At 39.5% G+C, this 21,328-nt stretch overlaps 1 protein-coding gene across 1 annotated transcript in view; it reads left to right on the forward strand.

The window, feature by feature from the left end:
• Positions 1-12,218, forward strand: part of si:ch211-203d1.3 (protein phosphatase Slingshot homolog 3) — a 30,514-nt gene extending 18,296 nt beyond the window's left edge. The window contains exons 8-15 of the mRNA XM_062999875.1: positions 1,526-1,654; positions 3,389-3,435; positions 3,522-3,668; positions 5,560-5,760; positions 7,800-7,974; positions 8,697-8,777; positions 9,574-9,669; positions 11,738-12,218. Of these exons, the coding sequence (XP_062855945.1) occupies positions 1,526-1,654; positions 3,389-3,435; positions 3,522-3,668; positions 5,560-5,760; positions 7,800-7,974; positions 8,697-8,777; positions 9,574-9,669; positions 11,738-11,896 (1,035 nt within the window). The 3' untranslated portion in view covers positions 11,897-12,218. The remainder of the gene's footprint in view (positions 1-1,525; positions 1,655-3,388; positions 3,436-3,521; positions 3,669-5,559; positions 5,761-7,799; positions 7,975-8,696; positions 8,778-9,573; positions 9,670-11,737) is intronic.
• Positions 12,219-21,328: the final 9,110 nt, after the last annotated feature.

The following is a 21,328-nucleotide window of genomic DNA, read 5'->3' on the forward strand; positions in this document are numbered from 1 at the left end:
AAAACTCCAGCAGCGCTGCTGTGTCTTATCCACTCATACCAGCACAACACACACTAACACACCACCACCATGTCAGTGTCACTGCAGTGCTGAGAATGATCCACCACCTAAATAATACCTGCTCTGTGGTGGTCCTGTTGGGGTCCTGACCATTGAAGAACAGGGTGAAAGCAGGGTAAAAAAGTATGCAGAGGAACAAATAGACTACAGTCAGTAATTGTAGAATTACAAAGTGATTCTATATGATGAGTTGTGGAGCTGATAAAATGGACAGTGAGTGTAGAAACAAGGAGGTGGTTTTAATGTTATGGCTGATCGGTGTATATTTTCAAGTGTTCATCCAGCACTATAAAACTATGTAAGTTGTAAAAGCAGTGTCATAGGCATATCTAATGAAAATGAGTCCTAAAGACGACATTTTCACAAACAAAAAGGCCCTATCAGAGTAAGTTACAAGTTATCAGCTCTCAGGTGGCACCATGGTCTGTTACGTTAACCACAGCTGATTGAAAAAGGATCTCAGGATCTCAGCTATTGGCCATCTGGACATCTATACAGACATGTTTGGCTATCTTGGTGGGAAGAGGGGAGATTGCCATGCACTCCTGACAAGGAGCATGTACCTGATGAGATGGCGGACAGTTCCCTGATGTGGATCAGGGCATCAGTGAGCTCCTGGACAGTCTGTGGTGCCACTTGGCAGTGTCAGATGAAGTTGCATGCAGCCGGACAGCAGGAGAAACCCAGAGCCCACTGAACCACTGCACTAACAGTGGCTCTATAGATTTCATTCCTGTACTAAAAAGCAGTCAGGGTACTGTTGGCTATCACATGGAGGTTTGTGTGACCCTCTAATGATATGCCTTCTGAGACCATCCCTGGCTCACCAATAAACGGGTCATACTGGATCCCACTAGCACAGGTCCCATTAGAGGGTGTCGGGCCCTCATGCCACAGAGAGTCAGAAACATGCAGACCAGTATCCTGCTGGAAGTCATTTTTAGGGCTTTGACAGTGTTCCTCCTGTTCCTCCTTGCACAAAGGAGCAAATATCACTCCTTTTGGCTTGATGCCCTTCTATGGCCCCGTCTAGCTCTTCTTGTTTAACGGCCAGTGTCCTGGAGGAGCTGAACTACCTTTGCAACCTGAATGGGCTAAACATGTATCGCCTTCAGACACTAGCAAAACTAGAGAAGAATCAGTCAGGAAGAATAAGGAGGTAGTAATTGTCTTTGGTCACTATCTGGGTTTGACTTGTTGAAGAAAATGGATTTCCTGCTTCTTTGTGCAGAAGGCATCAAACAGGCTGCTCACAGATAATCACCCCTAAAGCAGATGTCTTCCTTCAAATAAGTAAACTCTATTACTGATTTTAAGAAAAACACCTTTAAAAGTCTTGGTTTTGTGTGATTAGAACGTAAAGGGACATTGATTAAAATGTTTCTATTGTAAAGAACAAAAGTACATTGGGATGCCAATTCCTTCCTGGTATAGAATATTAAAGATTTTCTTTTTTTAAATGCAGGTTCGATGTGCACTAGAGGAAAGACTCGGCTTGGACATGAAGAATTACAAGGAGTATATTGACAATGAAATGATGGTGACCATGGCACAGATGGACAAACCATCCAAAATCTTAGACTACCTTTACTTGGTAAGAATAAAGCAGCTCTGCATATTGTTACTTTTTTAACGTGCTTCTTATGTCCCCATCATTGAATCTTGGATATTGGCTTTTAATTTGAATTTGTCTTCATGGAAACAAATTACATGGATTGAAATGCAGTGAAAACATCCCCCTAGCATTTGCAAAATGTACAGTCTGTATGGAACTGAATGGAAATCAGACCTTGCTATACATTAGGGAAATAGCAGTAGGCAGCCTTTCTAGGTTATTCATTGTATATGTTACAATATAGAATGATATAAAACTCTGAAACTTTAAAAAGTGTGATTTCTTTTCTTCCTCTGGCTGATCATGTAGGTATGTTTAGAATGTTTATGCATTCTGATCTGCATATCTGATTTGGCATAGCTGACTCATCTGAGATTCCTCATGGTGATAAATAGGGTAGTGTGTGACCCCCTATCCTTGATCTATCGTGTAGTGTGAAAACCGCAATGACTTACAAGACTCCCGATTACAAGAGATCATTTCACTGTCAAGCTTGGAATGACATTGTTGATATTTCATTTCAGTCATGTATTTTATTCTGTTTATTGGAACCAGTTACTATTTAGTATGAGTTACCAGTTATACCAGTTAGTAACTGTATACTCAAAAAGTGCATCTATAAAGTAGCTCCTAATATGTCCAATACATGTACACTGATCAGCCATAATATTAAAACCACCTTCTTGTTTCTACACTCACTGTCCATTTTATCAGCTCCACTTACCATATAGAAGCACTTTGAAGCTCTACAATTACTAACTGTAGTCCATCTGTTTCTCTACATACTTTTTAGACTGCTTTCACCCTATTCTTCAATGGTCAGGACTACTACAGAGCAGATATTATTTAGGTGGTGGATCATTCTCAGCACTGCAGTGACACTGACATGGTGGTGGTGTGTTAGTGTGTGTTGTGCTGGTATAAGTGGATCAGACAGAGCAGCGCTGCTGGAGTCCACTCACTGTCCACTCTAATAGACACTCCTACCTAGTTGGTCCACCCTGTAGATGTAAAGTCAGAGACGATCGCTCATCTATTGCTGCTGTTTAAGTTGGTCATCTTCTAGACCTTCATCAGTGGTCACAGGACGCTGCCCACGGGGCGCTGTCGGCTGGATATATTTTTGGTTGGTGGACTATTCTCAATCCAGCAGTGACAGTGATGTGTTTAAAAACTCCAGCAGCATTGCTGTGTCTTATCCACTCATACCAGCACAACACACAATAACATACCACCACCATGTCAGTGTCACTGCAGTGCTGAGAATGATCCACCACCTAAATAATACCTACTCTGTAGTGGTCCTGTGGAGGTCCTGACCATTGAAGAACAGCATGAAAAAGGGCTAACAAAGCATGCAGAGAAACAGATGGACTACAGTCAGTAATTGTAGAACTACAAAGTGCTTCTATATGGTAAATGGAGCTGATAAAATGGACAGAGAAACAGAGAGGTGGTTTTAATGTTATGGCTGATGGGTGTTTATGGAAAGTGAATGTACCTAATCAAATGGTCTATTGATTATGAACACAAACCACACATACACTATAGCTCTAGTGGGCCATGCATTTTTTAGCAAGGCTTACCTGTCAACAAATTTAACAGCCCTGCTTAACAAAAAGGAAAATACTGCTTCTGCGTATGGGGAATTCCTTGTAGAAAAAGGGCAGCACAATGACACAGTTGATATATTTGTCCTTTTGTTGTGTGTAGGGCTCAGAATGGAATGCTGCAAACTTTGAAGAGCTTCAGAAAAACAAGTATGCGCTTTACTTTGCATTACTGTTAAGTAAGTAACTGGATAAAAATGTATTTTCAAACAGTGTTATTTGATTTGTTTTTGCAGTGTTAGCTACATTCTCAATGTCACCATGGAGATTGATAACTTTTTCCCAGAATCCTTCACCTACATGAATGTCCGGGTTTATGATGTGGAGTCAACAGACCTGCTCTCACACTGGAACAGCACATATGTGTTTATTAATGAAGCCAGGTAAACAACAAACTAATAGCTGTGACCTCGTCAAAGGTTAAAATCGTAAAAAAAAGTTGGGACAGCATGAAAAATGCAGATAAAAAAGAAAAATGTAGTGTTTCTTACATTTACTTTGATTTTTATTTAATTGTAGACAGTTTGAACCCAAGGTATTTCATGTTTTGTCTGGTCAACTTCATTTCATTCATTAACAAACATCCATTCCTGCATTTCAGGAACAACACATTCAAAAAAGTTGGGACGGTAAAACATTTACCGCTTTGTTATGTTGCCATTCCTTTTTACCACACTTGAAACACATTTTGCCAACAATAATACCAAACAAAAAAGTGTTTCAGGTGGTATTCACATCTTAATGCAGTTGTAGCCTAGTGGTTAAGTTACTGGACTAGTAATCAAAAGGTCGCTGGTTCAAACTTCACCACTGCCAGGTTGCCCCTGTTGGGCCCTTGATCAGGGCCCTTAACCCTCAATTGCTTAGACTGTATACTGTCACAGTACCGTAAGTCGCTTAAGTCGCGTCTGCTAAATGCCAAAAATGTAAATGTTAAGGTGTGCAACAGTACGGGGTTGTCATGGCATATATATTTTTTTTTATGCATTTGTCTCCCCATTTTTCCTTCCGATTTAGCGCATCCAATTTGTCTTCCGCTGCTGACAGACTCCAGATTTGCATCCAAGGAGAGCACGCAGCTTCCCACGCCTTCTTTACACGTGTACAGCCCTCCACTTCTCGTCCGTGCTTCCTGCACGGGTGTCTCTTCTGCCAATCAGGGTCCTTACACAGCGAAGACCCACCCACCCACACATAGTCCGGTCCCCACCCTGCAGATACGGTGGCCAATTTGTATCTGCTGCAGGCACTGCCTATTATGCCCGCCAGATGGCGCCCAGCCGACCGGTGGCAACAACGAGCCTCGAACCCGGGAGTTCAGAAACTCGGTGCTGGTGCATCAGTGGAATATCCCGCTGCGCCACCTGGGCGCCTGTCATGGCATTTTTGTTTTAAATTCTTCACACATTCTCTTTTGAGGACAGGTCAGGACTGCAGGCAGGCCAGTCCAGTACCCGTACCCTCTTCTTCCGCATGGCTTTGTAATGTGTGCAGCATGTGGTTTTGCATTGTCTTGTTGAAAAATGCTTGAACGTCCCTGGTAAAGATGACGTCTTGAAGGCAGCATATGTTGCTCTGAAATGTCAATGTACTTTTCTGAATTAACGCTGCGATCACTGCAGTGTGACTTACCTTTGCCAAGAGCAGATGCCTCCTTTTTCCTGTACTGTTTCTGATTTGGGGTTGTATATAGTAAATAATCTAAATTCTCACTTTTAAATTTGAAAACCATCCACATGTATCTAAGTATAGCTATATTTTTCCTCACTGTGTTGTGCTACACTTTAAAGTTGTGTTATACAGCTTAGATACTGAGAAATGTTGAGAATCAGCTTCTCCTCAATGTTTGTACTGCTGGCTATCAAACAGTCATATCACTTTGTCTCATTGTAGGCAATTTGAAAAGGTTAGTTGCAAACTGGTTCAAAGTTCAATTAGATTGAACAGCAAAGAATTCCTACTAAAACTTTAACATTAATAGAGAAACACACTATGTTCTTTGTATTCCTTCAATGCTTAAGTTGAAGCCAAGACTAGACAGTAGGTGTCACTGTTGCAGCAACAGTGTGGTGACTCCCAATTACTTTATTTCAGACACGACCAATTGTGCCTTTTAAGTGCCCCACTAAGCCAGTGGTACAGCTAAAACTTGAACCAAGGTTTATAAGTGGTGGCTTAGCTCATTAGACTGTTTTACTGCTTGATTTATTGAGTTATTTAATCTATGCTGTGTGATGTGTTATGGTAAATATTTACTGTCTTATATTAACATAGGAAGCGTGGTCAGGCTGTACTGGTGCACTGCAAGATGGGAGTGTCTCGCTCTGCCTCTACTGTGATTGCATTTCTAATGAAGCAGCAGGGCTGGACATTTGAAGAAGCATACACCCATGTCAGAGAATGCAGGCCCATCGTTCAGCCCAATGATAGCTTCCTCAGACAGTTACAGACGTACAGTGGCATCCTCAGTGCCAGGTATCTCTCACACGAACACACGCATGCATACATACACTCACCCAAATAGATGTTTTGTGTTTTATTGTCATGATAAGCATGTCTAGAGTTTTATTCTTGGGGTCATAACCCCATGTGGGATTGCCTGAGATACAGTTGGAAGTTTTAGTTAGAAAAAAGGACAAGACATATTTTGGGTAATTATTTAGGTTAATGCTGATTATTTACAGTACTGCACTGAGTTTAAAAGCCTGTTGGGTGGACAGTAGGGTTTTGTTAGTTGTGTTATACAGCTCAGGTACTGAGAAATGTTGAGAAGTTTTATGTTTGTACTGCTCGCTTTCACCAAGTCATATCAAACAGTTTGTCTCATTGTAGGCACTTTGAAAAGGTTAGTGGCAAAGTGGTTCAAAGTTCAATCAAATTGAACTCGAAGATCTCGAATATCTAGCATGCTAAATATCTGGACCTTCAAGAGAGTCCAAATTCTATAGTTAGGGCCCTACTAAGTTCACAGCAAAATGTGCTTCATTTTACAGACCTTGTTTTGCAAAAACCAAAAAAAATTTCACAGCAGTCATTATATAACACTCTAAATTTTTACTAAATTGAACGATAAAATAAATGGAAGCTACAATACACAGCACAGCCCACTTTAATAGATGAAAGACGATGAAATTTGCCCATGTTTTCACACCACCGCCCCTTCTGCATCCACAGAATTGGTTGAGAGTTTTCCAAACTCAGGTACCCGAGTCGTGTTTTTAGCTGATTTACACTTCAACATCTTGGACATTTCGTCTCACCGATTTCTAGCGTAACCAAGCATCTTCAAAGTTTGCTGAGTTTATAAAGTAAGAAATAAACTGTACATAGACAAACTATTAGGAACATAATATTTTACTGAACTTGTTCTTTTGAGGCGCAGCACATTAAATCCCCCAAAAGGACAAAATGCACATAATGCTTAAACACTTACATCAAACATTGTCAGCACACTACACCACAGAAAAGTCTGTTACACTAACGTAATTACCATATGATTGCTAGGAGCGTCTCATATTGCATATTGCACCTCACATTTCAGACGCTATGCGAATTTCACAGCAATTTGCATATTACACGGGAAACGGTTCATTTCATGGGAAACAGGTCATTTACGGCCGTAAATTAGGTAGGGCCTAATTACCTGTAATGTAAAGTGTTGCTACCAGGTTATGAGTAGTGTTGATCTACAGCCAATGAGAACACAAGTTATAGAAGACAGGGAAACCCGAAATAGAAGTTGTATAAGCATCAACAGGCATGTCTAAAGAAAAACATAGTTTCTATCTGAAGAGATTGGCATACACACAAGCTTTACAGTATGTGTAACCTTATCGTCCATGCCAAACCATAATACCTATGTTTTCACAGCAGAACAGACAACTCCTGTTGGCTGCATATCCCAATCCCCTGCACCCATATTTTTATCCCCCCCCCCTGTTTTTGCTGCATATCAGCGCACAAACAACTTGCATCGCTCGCTTCTTGCTGTTGTCCATATTTGGAAGGAAAAAATCCAGTCTCCTGCATGATATTGCGTCATACTTTGTCACTTCTTGCTTATGTGACAAAACCTATTTTGTAGACCAGATAGACTTGTTATTATTCCTGGTGAAAGATTGTGTAACCCCCATCTCTGATCAGTCAAGTAGCATGCAAACCATAATGACCTAAAGATTCCCTATTACAAGATAGCAAGTTGTGTAGTGTGAACAATACAGCGATCTGATGACCTTTAAAGTAGGGCTGCCTTTAACAACTATTTTTCTATCGATTAATCTATAGACTATATTTTATCGATTAGTGGATTAATCTAAACGATTAATTTTGTATAAAAAATGTATAAGCTTCTTTTATTTTAACAACAAACTTATTTTTATATTTTTATCAAATTTGTGGCAAGGTTTGTAGCAAACTGAAAGGTGTTATCGTCGACATTCTTTGTGGTGTGGCTGAAATGCTTTCGGCTGGGCGATTTTAACGATTTTAAATATTCATCTGGTGAATATTTGCAGCAGACAACGTCACAGCGCCCTCTGGAGGCGAAAGTCTAAATCGGATTCTCAGGTTAAAGCAGCCCAAAAGCAGGGGCAGAATGAAGTGAGTGAGGAAGAGCAAGGTGATGATGAACAAGAAGAAGAAAGTCCAGAGGAAGAAGAAAGCTTTGAGGAGGATGAGGAGGAAAAATATGTAAGTATCATGTAACTGTCTTCATGTGATTTACCTGTGAAAAAACACGTGGAAGTAAAACTGGAGAGGGTCGAAAACCTAGTGAGCTACCTTGTGGTCTAAGCTGCCTAAGTAGAGAGGATTCTAATAAATCATTGACTTGCAATAAGGCAGATTATTCAGACACACTACTTAGACAGCGATTACCACAATTACATCACCATAGTTTTTGCCTGCTAAGCTAACACAGTTAGCCTAAGGCCATATAAACCAGTGGAATGAGGCGGCACATGCCAGCATGCCAGCTAACATCTCCCTCAGTTTATCGAAAACGGTAACTGTCACTGACAAGCCCGAATTTGCAAATAAATAACACTTGTTCACCTTTATAGAAATTAAAAATTGTTGAGAATTTAAGCTGGGATTGCCTTCACTGGTAAGGGAGCATCGGACGCCCCCTCATCATTCAGTCAGCTTATCGCTTCAGAGTAAGGCAGCATTTTAAGGTATCTAAGAATTCGAACAGCCTTCTTCTCAGGAGCGTGCGTAGGATGACATAAAATGCTGTTTATGTAGAGAGCTCACTAGGTTTTCGAACACACCCCTTGTATATACAAGGTTGTTGTTCTTTTTTCTAACCTTTTAGTAATATTAGTCTTCTGAATATCCATAACTGGATCACTGTTAATCATGTTTCACTTCATTTGTACCTACTCCGTTTTAACCTTTCTCATTTTTTATAGGTATTTGAGGAGTCAAGTGTCTGTGATATTGCAACACAAGAGGTAGTCACACCTGTGATCACTGTCCATGAGAGTGACAAGGTAAACTGTTCAAATCACAACATTTTTGATTTTGTAATATTTATGTACTATTTTAGTATTTTATTTAGCACACTGGGGTGGCTCAATGGGTAGCCTTGTTACCTCACAGCAAAAAGGTCCTGGGTTCAATCCCAAGGTGGGGCGGTCCAGGTCCTTTCTATGTGTAATTTGCATGTTCTCCCCGTGTCTGTGTGGGTTTCTTCCTGGAGCTCCGGTTTCCTCCCACAGTCCAAAGACATGCAGTCACATGATTTGGAGACACAAAATTTTATGACTGTAACGTTTATGTAAGTTTATGACTGTAACGAGTAACTACCGTTTCTGTCATGAATGTAACCAAAGTGTAAAACATGGGGTTAAAATCCTAATAAATAAATAAATATTTAGCACACTGCACTATGAGAGGGTGACAGGATCCTGCTGGTGTCTTACTGTTTCAGTTTCCCCTGATTCTATCCTAAGTTCCAGTTACTGTGTGGAGTTTAGTATATTCTCTTTGTGTTGCCTTGCTAAACATGCCAGTAAATGGATTAGATACTTTAATCCACTTGATTCCAATGTTCTCTGCGAAAGGAATGCATTCATTGTTTACTGAAAATAAATAAATAAATATGAAAAAACTAATTTCAATTGTCATGTTTAGTCAGACACAAACTATATTTTTACATTCTGTTTTTTGTCCTCATTTTGCTTTATTAATACTAAGCACTGTGCAGCTAAAATATTAAACAAAGTGCGAAAATTCTGTCTCACTGAAAATCTAAAAGGTTGTATTACTTGAACTGTTTTTTCTCAGGTGACGCCAAGTCCCAGCAGAAGTGGAAGAATGGATCTGTTTTCCCTTATGCAGTCCATTCAGCTGGATGATGAGGAGAGACTAAGTGATAAAGAGGTATTAATATCAATTTTTAAGCAAATTACTGCCAAAAATATGTCTACCATTTCTTTTTCTGTACATTTCTTGAATTCATTGTGGATACACATCAACCTGTGCAAGGAAAAATACAAACCTAATTTCTGAGAAATTTAAAAATTGATGCCTGCAGCACACTAAAAAAATTTGGAATTATGTGAAATAAGAAAAAAAAAATTGTTTAGGACAGGGTTTTTAAAACCCTGGGTCAGTGGGTTGCAGAGAAAAATAATAATAATTAAATAAACTTGTACGCGAATGCCCCCTTATGGAGGCTGTTTTACATCTTGTAAACCACAGAGAGGGTAAGATGCATTGCTTGTGTTGCCTGGGTCACGTAAAAGATCATCGACAAAATGTGGGTTTGAAAAACTCTTATTTAGGATACTCATTTTGATTGGATATAAAAAGAAGGTACACTAAAGGTTCAGTCTTTGCAAGCAAATATAACTTGTGGCCTACCACTTTGTGCCAAAATTCTTAAACATTTGTCAATGCACTATTGCAAATAATTTAGGTCATTTGCCACCTACAATACATAATATTGTGGAAGGATTCAAGAAAATATTCTTAATAAATAAGTGTAGGGCAAGGCCAGTAATCACTGTTGAATGTGCAAGATCTTTGAGTTATTGAATGGCATTTCATGAGAAGCTGTCATGCTACTGTGATAAACCTGGGCTCACTAGTACTGTGATAAAACACTGAACACTGAGAAAGAGAGTCCGCTGAGAAAGTGAGTAAGAGAAATGAGAAGAGAAAGCCATACATAAATTCTGTACAGACACCCTGCCACGTTTCAGTTTGTTTTGGCAATAAAAACTTGATGTGCATTTTTTTAAAGACAAAAAGATATATACAGACTTTTATGAGCAAAAGGTGCAGAAGCCAACTTCTGTCATGGCATGTAGTGCATCATTAGACTTGCATATGTGCATATAAACAGTCAAGTCACATATGACACTTCCTACTTTCATCTGAGCCAGCACGTAGCTCTCGAAGGACCCTTCAGCAGTTGTGGGGTGCACTGCATGGCTTCAGATACCTGTGACAACCTAGCAGGACCTTTTTGAGTCACTCCCAGCCCAGCTAGCTGCTGTCAGTGCTGCAAACGGCTCTGGACGATTTAAGGACATTTTTGTATTTGGATGCATTACTTTGTTCCTTAATACATTTGGATGGTTGTCCATCCATCCAACATATTCTTCAATCTTTGCACATGACTTTTAGAGCCCTTTAAAATGGCTGTTGGTTTGATTCTTACCTACCTGACCAGGGATCTTCTAACATACTGTGTTGTTAGGTGACCATCTCAAGGAAGGTACAAGGTGGTACCAAACTTTGAGATTACTGTGGTTCTGCGAACACCTAAAGCATCAGATTTTGGTTCATATCCTTGCCTTAACTCCACAGACAGGTCCTACACTTCATGGCTTGGTTTTGTATCCTGACAGTGCATTGTCAATTATATGCTGTTTGTCCGATCTGTTCAAATTGCAGTAGGTAGACTCCAATTCTAGTTCAGCTACATCTTCATAATAATAATAAAAAAACAGGATGCCCCTGACCACAATTTGGAGTTCCACAGCAAAGGATCTGAATACTTATGTGAATAGGGTAGCACGGTGGCTCAGTGGGTAGCACTGTCGCCTCACAGCAAGAAGGTCCTGGGTTCGATTCCCAGGTGGAGCGGTCCGGGTCCTTTCTCTGTGGAGTTTGCATGTTGTCCCTGTGTCTGTGTGGGTTTCCTCTGGGGTTTCTCCAAAGACGTGCAAGTGAGGTGAATTGGAGATACAAACATGACGTTTAAATTCTAATAAATAATAATAATAAACTTTTGTAAATAGGAGATTTTAGTTTAAAATTTTTTTACTTTGTCGTTTCCCGTTCAGGGTGTTACTGTGCCTTGTGCCCATTGAAAAGCTGGGATTGGCTCCAGCTTATTGTCAGTCTATATACTGTACTGTACTAGTAAAATATACTCTACAGAAATCTGTGTAATGTAGTAACATGTAGTTAATTAATGCAACAATTTGTCTTGATACAGAACACAACAGCTCAGATGAGATCACCAGCCCAGAGGAGACGCAGTTACAAACGAAGAGCTCTGACGCACCAGAAAGCTCATGTGGACGTTTCTCCAGGACCAAGCACCATATCACAGAGCCAAAAGCAAGAGAAGTCGGAGCATGGAGCCAGTGGGTAACAAATGTAGGAGAGGTATGAAAGAAAAGATACTTTAATAAGGAGTTACGAAGAACACTCTTCATGAGGAACACCAGACCAATTCTAATGGTTTGTTTGCACGTACTGGTGGTGAGCTCTTGGTTGCTAAGTTTGTCTAAACAGACAAATTTATACATGCACACATTAAATAATTTCAATGCAGCCAATGCAGGTTTATGAACTTATTAAATGATTTATCATCGACAAACTTTGTAGAGTGAACAGTGATAAAAGAACCAGCACTCAGAATAGTGTGAAAGCATTCTGTCACTATGTGCCTTTGTTTTGTCTTTTACACAGTCACAGTCTGAGCCGTACATTCACACAGTCTGATTTTGGTGCAGTATTAAAGATTTTGGTTTAAAACCTATGAGCATTTCCTACAGATTTAAATGCCCTTCTGATAATATTAATATTGTGTCCCAAATTTCTCCCAATCTACTTATTTTCAATTCCCTCATTGCAGTACTTTTAGTGCTTGTACCTCTTCTGCACTATGTTGAGCCACAGACTTTCAGAGGCTTCCTCCCAAAAGGCGCCTGAGAGTCTTATAAAGAGCTGTATCACATTGGGAGATCATGCTTTAGTGATCAGCTAGCAGAAGGCACTTTTTTTGCAGCAAAAAGGAACCCAGTTGACCTCCATTCCTCCCCCTGTTTTATCTGTTGGATGCCTAGCCAGCTCAATAGTACAGCTAAGATTCAAGCTCAGGATTGCAGCAGTGGTGGACTAGTGGATTAAATCACTATGCTACCCGAGTGCCCCAGATAACTTTCTTTAAACTTCATTCTGAGATGCATTGTGATACATTGGTTACATTAGGTGGTGGCTGATTTAGGGTTAGATGAATGATGTCTTTTGATTTTTTTTGCTTAACCATAATTAATAATACCCCTGTTCTATGCAAGTGTCTGTTTGAAATGGCATACTATGCATATTCATACTAAACTCTAGTAAACTGGCTGGCGTACTACTTATGCCAAATGTTTTAATACTACAAGAGGTATTTACAAGCCCCATTTCTGGAAAAGTTGGGACGTTATGTAAAATGCAATAAAACAAATTGAATCACTTTTAATCAGTTCGAAAATTCAAGATTTTTCAAAGCAAGATCGCAAATAATTATGGTCTTTGGAAAATTATGGATGTAGGGCAAGAAAAGAAACCACTGTTGAAGCCCTCTGATAGCATTGCTTGAGAAACCGTCTTGATACTGTGATAAATAAAGCCACGTAGGCATGGGAATACAACGGAAAATGCAACCAGAAACACTACATAGAGGAAGCCATACATCAATTCTATGCCGTATGAGTTCTTGTGACCCAAGCTCATCTTTGATGGACCAGTATACAGTAGAAACATGTCCTGTAGTCTACATTTACATTTTTGGCATTTAGCAGAAGCTTTTATCCAAAGTGACTTAGAGTATACATTCTAAGCAATTGAGAGTTAGGGGCCTTGCTCAAGGGCCCAACAGTGGCAACCTGGCAATGCAGGGGTTTAAACCAGCAACCTTCTACTTACTAGTTCAGTACCTTAACCGCTAGGCTACAACTGCCCTAGTCTCATTTTACTTTGTGTTGAGGAAAAATGGACATCATTGTGCCATATGTGCCACAAAAAGGACCATCCAGACTGTTACCAGTGACACATCTGGCATGGAATAGGAGTGTCTGGATGACTTTCAAATGTGTAAAGGTGCCATTGTCTCAGAATTTGCAAAAATTCTATTTGCAGAACTGCAACAATTATTACCCTTAATTCCCAAACGATTAAAAAGTGTATGTAATAGGAAAGGTGATTTAACACAGTAGTAAACATGCCAATGTCCCAACTTTTTTTTTCTTTTCTCAATAAAAGATATATAAATGCCTTTTTTCAGTTAATTAAATTATAAAAATAGGTTACATTTAATATTAGTATTTTTTTTCCAGGGCTTGATGTAAATAGAAACGTGCAGGGCCAGTAACATTTAGTCTGATATGTTTTTCTTTCTAAAAAGCACCAAAATAAAAAAAAAGAGGAAAAAAGAAAAGCAGGTGAGGCGGGGTCACAGGTTTTTCAAAACAGTTTTCTTTTAAACTTGATCCTTAGCTTCCTCAAAAATCAGACATCCCAGTTCCCAATATAGCAGTAAGAAATTAACTAAATTAGCTATGCAAATGACTAATATATATATATATATATATATATATATATATATATATATATATATATATATATATATATATATATATATATATATATATATATATATATATGTTGCACCCTTACCAAAATAAAATCCATTGCAACAATAGTTATAAAAACTTGCGTCTGATAAACGAGTCTGATATTATTCTCAGGAAACAGCATTCATATTTTTTTTACAGCTAATGTCTTTTACAATGCCATGACAGACTGTTCCCAATAGGGATTTTAATACTCAGTGGCTAGCCCCATCGCCTCACAGCAAAAAGGTTCTGGGTTTGATTCCCAGGTCGAGCGGTCCGGGTCCTTTCTGTTTGGAGTTTGCATGTTCTCCCTGTGTCTGCGTGGGTTTCCTTCAGGAGCTTCGGTTTCCTCCCACAGTCCAAAGACATGCAGTCAGGTTCATTGGAAATATTAAAGTCCCCCTACGTATGAGTGTGTGTGTGTGTGTGTATATGTGTTTGCCCTGTGATGGACTGGCAACCTGTCCCGTGTGTTTTCTGCCTTTCACCCAGGGAATTCAGCCCTGAGACAATGAATGAATGAATGTTAAATTTATGGGTGTAACTTTAGTGCAACATTGGAGTAGCCCTAGTTAGATATAATATCTGCTACGCTCATGGGGCCAGACTGTTATTAACAAGATAATCTGGACAGACTTGAGGGACTTTTGCTAAAACGTGGATGGGAATGAAGTCTGTGACACTCAAAAGATGGTTAAATAAATTAAAAAAAAATATATATAATATATATATATATATATATATATATATATATATATATATACAGTGAAGCCCGAAATTATTCATACCCCTGGCAAATTTTGACTTAAAGTTACTTTTATTCAACCAGCTATTTTTTTTTTGACCAGAAATGACACAGGTGTCTTCCAGAAGATAATAAGACGATGTACAAGAGGCATCATTATGGAAAAAAATATTTCCCAGCTTTTATTTACATTTGAAGAAAAAGTGGCATGTCCAAAATTATTCATACCCTTTGCAAACTGTCACAGTCTATGGGAAAATCCAAAGTTCTATACCATTCCAAATAGTCCAAGCTGTTCTAAAGCATCCTAATTACCCTGATTCATTGGGAACAGCTGTTTTAATCAACTCAACAGGTGAAAAACAGCAACTCTCTGCAGTTGGTTTGTGGACAGTCATGGCTAAGACAAAGGAGCTCACTAAGGACCTGCGGCTGTGCATTGTGGCAGCTCACAAGTCAGGAAAGGGCTATAAGGCCATATCTAAATGTTTTCAAGTTCCAGTGGCTACAGTGCAAAGTATTATTAAAAAATACAAGACATTCCGCACTGTGGAAAATCTCAGAGGACGTGGTCGGAAGCCAAAAGTGACACCTGTGCTGGCCAGGAGGATAGTGAGAGAGGTGAAAAAGAATCCAAGGATCACCACCAAGGCCATCCTGGTGAATCTGGGCTCTGCTGGTGGCAACGTCTCAAGGCAGACAGTCCAACGGACACTGCACACTGCTGGGTTCCACGGACGCAGACCAAGGAGGACGCCACTTCTCCAGAAAAGGCACACAAAAGCTCGCTTGGCCTTTGCAAATGCTCATCTGGACAAAGAAGAAGACTTCTGGTCTTCTGTTTTATGGTCAGATTAAACAAAAATTGAATTGTTTGGCCACAATGATGTATCCTTCATTTGGCGTAAAAAAGGAGAAGCCTTCAACCCTAAGAACACCATCCCCACTGTCAAACATGGTGGTGGGAACCTAATGATTTGGGGGTGTTTTTCAGCCAATGGACCAGGGAACCTAATCACAGTAAACGGCATCATGAAAAAAGATCAATACATCAAGATTCTCAACAACAACATCAGGCAGTCTGCAGAGAAACTTGGCCTTGGGCACCAGTGGACATTTCAGCACGACAACGACCCAAAACACACAGCAAAAGTGGTGAAGAAATGGTTAGCGGACAAAAACATTAACATTTTGCAGTGGCCCAGCCAGAGTCCTGACTTGAATCCAATTGAGAATCTGTGGAGGGAGCTAAAGATCAGGGTGATGGCAAGGAGACCCTCCAACCTGAAAGAGTTGGAGCTCATCGCTAAAGATGAATGGGCAAAAATACCAGTGGAGACATGCAAAAAGCTGGTCAGCAATTATAGGAAGCGTTTGATTGCTGTAATAGCCAATAAAGGCTTTTCTATTAATTATTGAGAAGGGTATGAATAATTTAGGACATGCCACTTTTTGTTCAAATGTAAATAAAAGCTGAGAAATATTTTTTTCCATAATGATGCCTCTTGTACATCGTCTTATTATCTTCTGGGAGACGCCTGTGTCATTTCCGGTCCAAAAAAAAAATTGCTGGTTGAATAAAAGTAACTTTAAGTCAAAATTTGCCAGGGGTATGAATAATTTCGGGCTTCACTGTATATATATATATATATATATATATATATACAGTATATATACAGGGGTTGGACAAAATAACTGAAACACCTGGTTTTAGACCACAATAATTTATTAGTATGGTGTAGGGCCTCCTTTTGCGGCCAATACAGCGTCAATTCGTCTTGGAAATGACATATACAAGTCCTGCACAGTGGTCAGAGGGATTTTAAGCCATTCTTCTTGCAGGATAGTGGCCAGGTCACTACGTGATGCTGGTGGAGGAAAACGTTTCCTGACTCACTTCTCCAAAACACCCCAAAGTGGCTCAATAATATTTAGATCTGGTGACTGTGCAGGCCATGGGAGATGTTCAACTTCACTTTCATGTTCATCAAACCAATCTTTCACCAGTCTTGCTGTGTGTATTGGTGCATTGTCATCCTGATACACGGCACCGCCATTGGATGCACATGGTCCTCCAGAATGGTTCGGTAGTCCTTGGCAGTGACGCGCCCATCTAGCACAAGTATTGGGCCAAGGGAATGCCATGATATGGCAGCCCAAACCACCGTAACTCTCCCGGTTGTGGGGAAAACAGTAAAGGTGGACTCATCAGAGAACAATACATGTTTCACATTGTCCACAGCCCAAGATTTGCGCTCCTTGCACCATTGAAACCGACGTTTGGCATTGGCACGAGTGACCAAAGGTTTGGCTATAGCAGCCCGGCCGTGTATATTGACCCTGTGGAGCTCCCGACGGACAGTTCTGGTGGAAACAGGAGAGTTGAGGTGCACATTTAATTCTGCCGTGATTTGGGCAGCCGTGGTTTTATGTTTTTTGGATACAATCCGGGTTAGCACCCGAACATCCCTTTCAGACAGCTTCCTTTTGCGTCCACAGTTAATCCTGTTGGATGTGGTTTGTCCTTCTTGGTGGTATGCTGACATTACCCTGGATACCGTGGCTCTTGATACATCACAAAGACTTGCTGTCTTGGTCACAGATGCGCCAGCAAGACGTGCACCAACAATTTGTCCTCTTTTGAACTCTGGTATGTCACCCATAATGTTGTGTGCATTGCAATATTTTGAGCAAAACTGTGCTCTTACCCTGCTAATTGAACCTTCACACTCTGCTCTTACTGGTGCAATGTGCAATTAATGAAGATTGGCCACCAGACTGGTCCAATTTAGCCATGAAACCTCCCACACTAAAATGACAGGTGTTTCAGTTATTTTGTCCAACCCCTGTATATATAAAACAGCACTACATACCATTAAATAAATAAAAAAGAATAATTAAACTATTTTAATTAGTTGCTTTTTAAAAGCTTTATTAACAAGTCCATGTAGGTTTTTCAAAAAGTTTGAAAAATAAATGACATCACTTTTCTACATAGTCACCTTCCAATGCATTTTCCCCAGCGTTGTACAATTTTAATGCCATCAGCAAAAAAATGTTTGTTTTTTTTCTCTCAGTGTCTCAGACACGACCAATTACTACTCCTCCCCCCTCACCGTTTCCTACCAAAAGTGAGGAAACTTTTTGAAGATCCTTTGTATAAGAAATGCAATTTGTATGCAGTAATACACTATTAAACATAGACTATTAAAGGGCTTTTTTGCTTACCCCCCATTTGTTCTCTAACATTTATTTCTGGAGACCCCTATGAGTCTGGCCCCAGGCATAGTAGGGGGACGTATTTGATCACCTTTCTTTTGGTATTTATATTTGCAGTGCATAAATCTATTTACAAGTTAAACCAAGTAGGATCAACTGTGACCAAGTAACCAAGCAAAGCAGAATGGCAAAATCAATCAAAAATAGAACTGCTAAATTAATTTACTAATAAATTATGTGTGTTATCTATATGTTTCTAAGAACACTAGACCCACAGTAAAGTACGGAGGCGGCATTAAGATATGGGGCTTTTCTCTGGATGCAAAACTGGCACATTACACAAACGTACTAGTTTCTTAAAAGAATTTGCTTATGCAAATGCCTCAAAGTTGTAATTGCCAACAATGTTTTTTGCAATGAAGTACCAATATTTGATTGTAGTGTCTGAATACTCACCCAGTTCATATTGTTCGGAGTTCAGAGATGATATACAGTATTTATAGAAAATCATCACACCCCTTTTTGTCCGACAGCCTGAAATTAAAACCCATTAAAATCTACTTTGTTTAACACTATAAAGCGCTGACTTTAATTACAGCCACTCGTTTGTTTGGAAATGTCTCTTGGACATGAACTCCTTTAGTCCTGACCAATTCCCCAGTTCCCACTGAAGAGAAAAGAAGATATACTTTATTTGTCATATATACATATACAGGTGTACAGTACAATTAAATTCTTTCTTCGCATATCCCAGCTTGTTTGGAAGCTGGGGTCAGAGCGCAGGGTCAGCCATCGTACGCCGCCCCTGGAGCAGACAGGGTTAAGGGCCTTGCTCAAGGACCCAACTGCATAGCAGAGCCTGGATTTGAACCGCCAGTCTTCCGGTTGATAGCCCAAAGCTGTACACACTAGGCTACCACTGTCCCCCACAACTATGTTGCCATCACCGTGCTTTACAGTAAGTATGGTGTATTTTGGTTGGTGTGATGTGCTTGGTTTTGGCTATCTGACCATATCTTTTCCTTATCTTGCCACATTGGCATCATATTTTTTTTTAGAAGAGACATCCTTCCCGCAACTGCCACTACTATTAGAAATAGTTTGCATTATGCCATTTCAAACATGCCAGTTAATAAGTAATATATTTTTATTAGTAGTTGTTTTTGAAACATGCTGCCACTTTTTAGGATGTGGGATTTTATTTGTATCATGTGTCAAACAAAATAGTCATACTACTGTTCCATTACAGCAATATAGTCATGATGGTTCTGTTCCTAACAGCATTTTAAAACTCATTATAGAAAGCATAGAAATAATATCTGTGTAACATGTTTCTAATATACAATTTTAAGTTTGTTAATAGGGGACATTTTCTGTCTATTTTGAGAGAACAGCCCGAAGAATTAGTCTATGTAGTGGTTCAGAATGAATGACTATGTATTTCCAGATGTGCCAAAATTAGAGTGCAAGTGGCTGGATACATCTATGCTTTCTGCTGGATACATTTCTGCTCTCTACTGTAGCAGAGTCTCTGTCTTCAGTGCCTTTGGTTTAGGTGTTTGGACCAAAACTTTATTATATGTATATATAGCTGCACACCGGTTGTATGTCCCACTGAGTGAGTTTTTGGTGTTCATGCTGTTTGAGTATTGCACAATGTGCATGCTTTATGTACTGTTGGCCTACCCTTATATATAAGCATGTCACCCAAGTATTTATTGTGTCTGAGTTTGCATTATAGTATTTTTCACAATGCAGTATTTTACTGTGGTTTGTAAAACATGCTGTTTAAGAGCAGACTAATCGCCACGGTTGCCAAATTACAGCCAAACCAAAGTAAACTGATGCAATGTCTATGTGTAATGTGATTGCACCGCTGGCTAATTGAGAACAAACAGCTTTTTAAAATATGTGCAGTACACAGGGGAGGAAAATACCTGTTGTACTTTTCACTTGTAAATCCAAAAATGTGCCATGAATCATCATGTATCCTGATGCTGTTTGTATGACTCCTGTGGGTGACAGACCAGAGATCAGGTAATGATTGCTGTTTTTATTTAACTCCCTGATCTGGTCATGTATTATCTTGTATCCTATTTGGTATATCAATGTATACACATCTTTGCTGTATGGATTAAAAATAAACTTTTGTTTTATTAGGATTTTAACGTCATGTTTTACACTTTCGGTTACATTCATGACAGGAAACGGTAGTTTATCTTCACACAAGGTTCTTCAGTTCACAAGGTTACATCGAACACAGTCTTGGACAATATAGTGTCTCCAATTCACCTCACTTGCATGTTTTTGGACTGTGGGAGGAAACCGGAGCGCCCAGAGGAAACCCACGCAGACACGGGGAGAATATGCAAACTCCACACAGAAAGGACCCAGACAGCCCCACCTGGGGATCGAACACAGGACCTTCTTGCTGTGAGGCGACAGTGCTACCCACTAAGCCACCATGCCGCCCCTATAATACAGACAGAACGTTTTTGAACAAGCAAATGCAGCAAACAGGGTGATGAGGTTGCTTTGCTGCATCAGGACCTGGTCAACTTGGTAATATTAAAAAAAGAATTAATTTTATCAATAGAAAATGACAAAAAATTTTACATAATCTTTTTATAATTAGAGGTAAAATTGGAGACAGCAGGGCAATTATTCAAAATGCAAATACAAGTTCTCAAAAGAAACAAGACTAACGTGTTGAATTGGCCCAATCATAGTCCTGACTTGAACCCAACAGAAATAAAAAACCTAGAATGAGCCGTTAATTCCTGATAACCTATCAGTGTGATTTAAAGCAGTTCAGCATTTTAATAAAATTAATTCAGTGATGTAAAACACTGATAGTGATTCATTAAAAAAAGATTTAACCAAAAGGGGAATTTATTTTTGGATGATATGGGTGTTGAACTTTGTCCCTAAAATAAATAATGATGTACAAAATGTGTTGTGTTTTCACTTGTTTCATTTCAACTATATATGAATCATATACTGTATATCACCACCCGGAGACAAAGGCCCAGGGCACCCTGGACAGAGCATTTCATACAATTTATTCAATCGCCTAATGCCAAGTTCACACTACATGACTTTCAAGGTGTTCAGATGACTGTACAGTTCACACTACACAACTTGATCTCTTGTAACTGGGAGTCTTTTAAGTCGTGGTTTTTACATTACACGACTGATCGGCGATAGGGGATCACACACTACATAATCCATCACC

Source organism: Trichomycterus rosablanca, chromosome 8 (genome assembly GCF_030014385.1).
Source record: "Trichomycterus rosablanca isolate fTriRos1 chromosome 8, fTriRos1.hap1, whole genome shotgun sequence".
Lineage (NCBI taxonomy): Eukaryota > Metazoa > Chordata > Actinopteri > Siluriformes > Trichomycteridae > Trichomycterus > Trichomycterus rosablanca.